At 38.6% G+C, this 8,206-nt stretch overlaps 1 protein-coding gene across 1 annotated transcript; it reads right to left on the bottom strand.

Moving 5' to 3' along the window:
* Nucleotides 1-260: 260 nt before the first annotated feature.
* On the bottom strand, nucleotides 261-8,107 carry rab22a (RAB22A, member RAS oncogene family). Its single transcript, XM_071494418.1, has 7 exons — nucleotides 7,929-8,107; nucleotides 7,069-7,148; nucleotides 6,274-6,355; nucleotides 2,435-2,506; nucleotides 2,092-2,198; nucleotides 1,363-1,472; nucleotides 261-496 (listed from the first exon to the last, which is right to left on the bottom strand). Exons 1-7 carry the CDS (start codon nucleotides 7,962-7,964, stop codon nucleotides 399-401), a joined length of 585 nt encoding a protein of 194 aa, XP_071350519.1. The 5' UTR covers nucleotides 7,965-8,107; the 3' UTR covers nucleotides 261-398.
* Between the last annotated feature and the right edge of the window lie 99 nt (nucleotides 8,108-8,206).

The raw sequence follows: 8,206 nt of genomic DNA, 5'->3' as shown, positions 1-8,206 counted from the left end.
TGAGATTTAACCATTTTAAGTCCATTTTTGGTTGAAAGATAGATTTGTACAATGAATCTGTAGGTATAGGTTTCTCTGATCAACATCGGAGGGGACAGAGAGAGGTGTCCATTATAGAAGCCAGACTAATTGCATGTATGGGTATCTTTTACTGACACATGAACATATTAATGTAACAATTTTTGTCAATGCTCAGTGAACAGGAAGGATTTCTCCTGCCTGCAATTTTTAGACGTGCTATAAAAATCATTTGCTACGATCAACTGCTGCACCCGGGCATCACTGACAGCAGGGTGTTTGAGAAGGGGTGTGTAGAGCTGTAAGCTGAAGCAGGCCAGGTACACAGAGAGTAAGCAAAGGTCAGGTCACAGGTCATGTGGGGACAGTCACCATCGCCATCAGCAACACGTCCTGCGAGACTCTGAGGCCTGGCGTCCCAGCTTGAAACCTTTTCCTGAAACTCCTCCTGCTGCGTCTGCAACGGGGATGCGCTTACCTGTGAGACACAAATTTTGGTATTTGATATTTTGGTTTTTAACATCTATTTTAAAATGATACCATTTGTCATGGTAGCACTGCTTGCCAGTAACTGACAGTGATACTGTAGCTGTGTCCAAGTTCCACACTTTCCACTGATGTACAAAAAGGCAGCAGTCATCTTTCAAGTCATTTATATATGAGATAATACAGCTCAAAGACGACATGCTAAGTGACACCACAACTTTTGTCTGCCAAAAACCACGAGCCAAACGATGTGTTTGTAGTTGTGGGCGACAAAACCAAGCATACTGACAATGTCATAATGCATAGTAAATGCATACATTTTTCAGTATGTTCTCGCTACTCATGTCTGAAAAAATGTTAATAAGTTGTGAATGGTAGTGAGACAGATACATAACATTGTAAAGTATGTTGATTCATGTATTCTAACTTACTAAACTAAGCATAAAACTAAACATAAAACTAAACTTACTAAATAGATACTATAAAGATTAGCATAAAGCACACACTATATTCAAGTATTGTGTAGTATAGAAAGACACAGCTACTGTCTATGTCTCATTTTTTGTTGTTGGCACTGACAGAACTGAATTGACTGCTCCCTCAGCCACTTGACTCTACAGATTTTTGTTTCAAAATTCAATGTCAGTGTTACATGATTTGCCTCCAAGATTATCCAAGATTATCTGTAGTTATACCTCTAATTGGCAATACTGGCCAAAACATACTGTCCCTGCCTAAAAATGCAAAAGGAAAAAGACAATTCTGTACAGAGCTTAATTCGTTGAAGTATTACACAGCTCAATAGGAGCCTGCAGATGTGTGGGTCAGTGGCACTAAATATTCGAGGAACACACTCACTTATCTCTATAAACACCTCATTGATGTTAATGGCATTCTTGGCACTGGTTTCTACGAAGATGGCATGGATGGAGTCAGCATAGTCCTTGGCATCCTTCTCTGTTACCTCCCTGTAAATACAAGAGATAGGTCAAAATTAATTATGTTGTAATATGCATACAGATTCTCCAATTTCATCCATGACCTGATAGTCAGGTTGCTTTTCTATAGTTATTATGAGGAAGATTTCCCAATTTCACAGATGATATTCGATACCAAAAGTGTATCTGAGTCTGGGAGTTTTTAAACTTTGTGGAAAATATTGAGTAACAACAAAAAATTATTTCACTTTTCCTTCTTATACACTGACATGTGAAAATTAATTTTTTTCCACTTTAAATAACTACAACTTTCCTACTAAAAATCTTCATAAACTTAATCACCATAATTAAGATGAACAACAAAAAAACAAGCGAAGGTCTGATCACCTTATATTTAACAACAAAGAAATTTGACAGAATACCATCCAGTATCATTACCAATCAGCCAGCATTCCTCCAGAGCAGAATGCACTTCAGCTCCACACACAGTCAGTTCCAGTGGTATTTTAAACCATTTTGTTGCTAAAACCTTTTCAACAACTTCACCATCTAAAACAAACATCTGAAGTCCCATCATCACTCTCAAGTTGTAAATGAGGAGGCCAGATTATACTGTCGACTTTCATTACACAAATCATCTCTAACTCACCTGGCATCTGACAGGTCACATTTGTTGCCAGCGATGGCAACCACTATGTTAGGAGGACCATGCTGGCGGAGCTCCTTTACCCAGTTCTTCAGTGTCTGGAAGGATTCCTGGTGATACAAGTAAGCAATGTGTGGAATATTTCTTGGCCAATCCATGAAATAGTCTGGCACATAACCTCCCCTAAAAGCCCAACTTGCTAACTCTCAGCGAGACAATGAATTTTCAAACAATTCTTTTAATGTGCACATTAATTAAAAAGTCCGGGAAGCCATACAATAAAACAGTGAAACTACAAAGGGAGCAATTAGTGGATTACTGGTTGAGGAGAAAAAGTAAACAATACCTCTTTTGTGATGTCATAAACAATGATGGCTGCTGCTGAACCTCTGTAGTACATCGGCGCCAGTGCACGAAACTAAGGCAGAGAAAGAAAGCAGTGATGAGTTATTCCCTGTAGCAATTCTGCAAAGGAAAAGGGACGTCAAGAATTTTAAAAGATCTTCCTCAGAGACGACCAATCATGACTCATCTCTTTAGACTGTTTACCTTGATTTGCTTCCAATTTTTCATTTTTGGAGATGAAAAGAATACTAAAAATATCACCTCTGTGTAATTGCACTATTATATATTTTCACAGCCCTTAGATCAAGGAACAGTGTCTAGGCTTTTCATAGAATGAGGCGAATCCATTACGTAGCCACAAAGATTACACTCAGTGTGTGTTTCATTAGACTCAATAACACTGCCTGAAAATAAGAAAAACTAAAAATAAGCAAAAAAGACACCAAGCACCATTTTACAAAAGCGTGTTCTGAGCCTATAAGCCTAGCAGTTTTATTTAAAATGGAAGTAGAATCTTTCCACCAAGACCTCACACATGTGGGAGCCATCAAGAGAAAGATGAGCAGAATGTGTCAAGATCTGTTAGCGTTTTGATGTTTATGGAAGAATATACATTTGATCTCAGCCCAATACATCACAAAGCCCTGCATAATCAGAAAAACATGTGCAAATCTTCTAAGTCCATAGCTGCCTGGAAGGCTAGGGCTTCCTTCTATTTCTTAGCCAGGTTTTGGTCTTTTCCTGGTAAAATACTTTCCAGTGCACAGTGAAAGCTTACTTCAACAATTAGCCTGCTGAAATAATATTTTAAACTTCTTGGCCTTTTTACCTCATGCAGAGGGAATAAAAAGGTTAAACCCAACCACAGTATCATTTTAAAGTGTCTGAGCTGCTCAATTGACCAGAACATTGTGTTAACAGCACTGATGGAAAATAACTAAGTACCTTCACTTAAGTATTATATTTAAGAACAATTCTGAGGCATTATTTACAATTTCTGCAACTTTATACTTCTAACTGTTATAGTTACTGGTTATTCTCCTGTCTTACAGTTTACAGACAAAACATTTGATCTGCATATAAATAATATTATTATAAATGAAGCAGTTTCAGATTAATCTACCCAAGAGTATATACAATTATCAAAATTTGCTCCACTGTAACCAACCTCATCAACAAAATGCCACTTATATGTTTTTGTCAGTAGTTATATACAACTGAAAAAAATAACTTCTATATAGGAGCCATTCTGCTGCACAATACTGAAACAAATAGCAACTATTGCCTCTTGATAAACATACTGTCAAAAGGATTTTGAGGTTGTTACTGTTAGGGTTTCAGCTTAAATGGACCTTAAGTATGTGCTATTGAATTGTATTGCTTTATAGGGAGGTGTTTTTGTTACTTAGCCTACTCTTATTCAACAGCACTATGAACTACAGCCTCCAAAGTGACCATATAGTGGAATCAACAACTCTCGAAAAGTAATTCAAGAAAATATGAACACTACAACCTTCATGAAAGGATGATTCATTGTAGGGCTTTTGTATTAGACTGCATTGACTTTAGCTAGGTGTATCTAATAAACTGACAACTGAATGCATTTCAGTTAAAAGAGGATTATTTTCTATCTACAACTCCTAACCTGTGAGAATATTTTTAAGCCCTTTCGTAATATAGGCTGAACTGGGGCTCTTAACCATATGTCACGTGTTAACTAATGACATTTATTTTAAAAGAAACAACCCATCAAAAAGACCTTCACTTGGAATGACCCTGCCTTCCCGCCAATTTCATTTTCCTTTACAATACGATGGAATAAACTATCCGTCTTGGAGTGACACTGTTACCTCAGGAAAGCACACATTCCACATAATTATAGTTGTTACTGGCCCCAAGTTCACCAACGGGTATCCAACTTGGGATATTTGGCAGAGGCACTGAGAAGAGTGCTGTCTGTTTCATTGGCCAGTGTCGGGCTGCACCACCGCCAGTCCTGTGTGGTCTATGTGTGCCTTAACCCAGAGAGCAATCACAGCAAGGCCAGACATCTGGCCACAACACAGCAGCCCAGAAAACAGCCCCAGTGATGCCCTGTGAGTGCTGATTAATTGCTGAAACTATGAGCTGGGTGCGTAATGAAAGGAACCCTACTATACCAGTAGGATGCAAGGTTTGCTTTGCTTGTTTTCAGTGAGAAGGAGCAGCAAGGGGGGGGGGCCTGGATGGACTGTTGACAGCTGGGCTCAGACGTACTCGTAAGGCCTCATGTGGTCTTGAGATACGGACTGTGGAGTGTGGAAATCACAGAGCTTTTCCTTTCTGCCCTGGTCTCTCCTTCCATGTGAATTGGCTGGCTCTGTATTCCCCTTTCTCAACTCAACAGATTTTGATAGGCCAAAGTTCAACAGAGGTTAGACAACAAGCCATGAAAGGATTCAAAATACCACAGCAGATTTGTCGGAAAACACACACACACACATTCACACAGACACATGCAAAACCTACCAAAGGAATGTTGTTACTTTTTCACTCACAGATGTGAACCACTTGGGAGACCAAGAGTCCACATGGGAGTGAAAGAAGTGGATTTGTGGGAATAAAAAAAAGGTGGAGAAATATGGAAAAGAAAACAAAAGAATCACAGAAAAATAGAGGTTTGCCAAGAAGAGAATTATCGCACAGGAGAAAACACAAAGAGGAGAAAGGAGGACATTCTGACGTGATGTGACTCTCAGACAAGACACAGTAGCAGCACACGCCAGTGGGCTGAGACAGCTTGGGTTTCTTCCTTTCATCTCATCTTAAACGGGGCTGCACTGATGTCCCCTCAAGGCCAAGAAGGAGCCGTGGCTCCCCGGGCAGGGGGATAAAGACAAGCAGCATCTTATCTCTCCTCTTTGGAGAGGACAGCAGCAGGAATAAAACATTACAGCAGCAGGGAATTGTGCATGAGAAAAGGAGAAGGGCATGCACAGAAAAAAGGAAGTGATGTGGAGGGCTAATACAGAGGAATGTGGGATAGAGGGTGTGAGTCAAAAGAGAAAGCAGTTCCTTACACTACAACTGTCTGGGGCTTGGTGTCGATTGGCTTTAACACAAAAACTGTATTCAGACACCAAAATGCATCCCATTTCTTGTATCACATATCAGCTTCTCAAATCAACCATCTATGGACACACAGGAGACCAGATTACATAAGAACAGTCACATAGACATGATAATTGCTGACAAAAGACACCTCTCAGGGATGTAGTCAACATTAAAAATCACACAAAAGGAAAGCAACAGCACTGCTTTCTGTGCGTCTAAACATATAAGAGTGTAATGAAAAAGGAGAAATAAGATGGAGGCGGGACAAAGATTAAAGGTGACAGAAGGGACAAATCGTGACAGGCTCTTGATTTTTATTCTACTATACTAACACACTGAAACATCCACTGATTCAAAGGATGAAAATCCACCACACCACACGCCATTTAAACTGTGAAAAAACTGACACCTTAAACAAAAGCACTAAAAGAAGGAGAATATCGATTAGGGGGCAGAAGTGCACCTATAGAAAGGTAAATGTTGCCCCCTATCAGAAGTAATGAATAACTGCACTATTCATGTTCCCTCAGGCCAGTTCAGGGAGTGGTTCATTTACGTGTAGGAAGCTTTTTCACTTCCTTTAAAACCACTGAGAAGAAGACTTCTGAATTAGCCAAGTCACACTCATTTATCACAGTATAAAAGGTGTTTGCTGTTGGGCCCAAAACACATATAAATCGTCCTGATGTTTATTATCCACCAGCCCATTAAAAAACAAAATCCAATACCTCAGTGGAGATTACTAACCCGCTCCTGTCCTGCCGTGTCCCAGATCAGGAACTTGTGTAGTTCATTTTGGTATTGCACCGTCTTGGTCATGAAGGATGCCCTGGTGAAGAGAAATGTTTTACAGAATACAGACAAAAAACAGAACTTCAGCTGAAGCTTAAAGGTTTTTTTCTGACTTTTGTTCAAGAGTCTGAGACAGTGACAAAAACACACATCTTCACTTGGATCATTAGTTTATTTGAGATATCTTGTACTCTGTGGCAGCTTTAGTAAATAATAAAATAAGATTATATTTTGATTTTATTATAAAAATTCAATAACAACATATCTGCCTGTATTCCATGCATATTTAACAGTTAAAAAATAACTTTGTCAGTGTTTGTCAGTGTAATGGCTATGTTTGCTTTTTACAATGTTTGTAATCCTGTACTGGAATTTCTTGTTATTGGACATATGCTGACACAGATATGTCTGTGAAAGCACAAACTGGTCAATAATATTGGTCGAAGTTATCCAGTTTACTGTCATAGAAGACAAAAAAAGCAGAAATTCATTACATTTGGGAAGCGGGGACCAGTGTATTGTTGGCTCGGTATTTCAAACTGTTATCATTATTATATATTACCAAAATAGTTGCAGATTAATATTCTGTCATTTAATCAACTAATTGTTTCAGCTCTAACTGCAATCAATTATTGATGATTGGCAGATATCAACTAATTATATGACAATGTCCTACAACAACCATAAACGCAACAAATGAGACAGAGGTTTTAAACCTAACTTCCAGCATGGGAGAGAGCAGGAACCTACCCAATTGTTGGGTTGATGTTTGGGTCAAAGCTGTCCTCCACAAATCTCCAAACAATACTCGACTTTCCAACACCGGTATCCTGCAGACAAAATGAAGACCATGCTTACTAAACACAGTCAGAAACAGTCACTAGAAATACAAACACAATGATAAAAACACATTTTCTGGCAAAAAGCCCAGACATTATTGCTTTTTGTGTCTTCTTCCTGCTCCCCTTTTAGTTACCGATAATTAAACAGGACACATGTAGTTACATTTAAATGTTATATTTTTTATTTTGTAAGAAGATGGAGAAATTGAGGGCTTTGAAGGTGTTGCTACATCAATAAATGAATAAATCCAACCAAGGTGTAGAAACATGGTGATCAATAGAAATGGGAGGAACCTGAGCTAAATTTCAAGTGTCATAGCAAACGGCCTGAATACTTAATGTCAATGTGATATTTCAGTTTTTCCTTTTTAATAAATTTGGAATTTCTAAAAACCTGTTTTCACTTTGTCATTATGGGTAATTGAGTGTAGATTGATGAGGGAAATTAATTTATATGATTTTAGCACAAGTGAAGGGGTCTGAATACTTTCTGAATGCCCTGTATTATAGGGATGTATTAATAGGATGCTGCTAAAGAAATGATGGCTTAATGCTGCTGTTGTATGTAGTCTTGACACGCATGAATGTGACTAATTCTTATTCATATTCGTATTGTCCTTTTCACTCTCTTGATCACAGGTATGAGCATCTGTAATGTAGCCCATGTAAACAAACCAGCCTGATGGAGGGGGCAATGGGACTCATTTGATATTAAATATGAACAACGGGCAAACATAGGCTAGATAAAAATCCTCCATACTGACTTACCCCCAGAAGACACACTTTTAGCTCTCTCAGTGCCATATCGATGTCCACTCTGTCAAAATGAGTTTGTTGTGATGATGACCATTGACAGTTTTCTCCTCTTCTTATCTTCAGTATTCTTCAGGTGGCTCTTGTTTACAAACAACTTTACATCGTTGTGATCAAAAGCTGCCACAGACACGCCTCAGGTTAGGTAATAATTCGTGCTACTAGCGTTAAAACGTCCAGTATCCCGTCGTATTTGCCATATTGTGATTTATAGTAAACAAGCTAACTAGCTA

The sequence above is a fragment of the Trachinotus anak genome, unplaced genomic scaffold (genome assembly GCF_046630095.1).
Source record: "Trachinotus anak isolate AG129_WGS33_773 ecotype Australia unplaced genomic scaffold, CSIRO_AGI_Tana_v1 ptg000013l, whole genome shotgun sequence".
NCBI classification, from domain to species: Eukaryota; Metazoa; Chordata; class Actinopteri; order Carangiformes; family Carangidae; genus Trachinotus; species Trachinotus anak.
The sequence above is the reverse complement of the archived record's forward strand: the minus strand, read 5'-3'. Positions and strand labels throughout refer to the sequence as shown.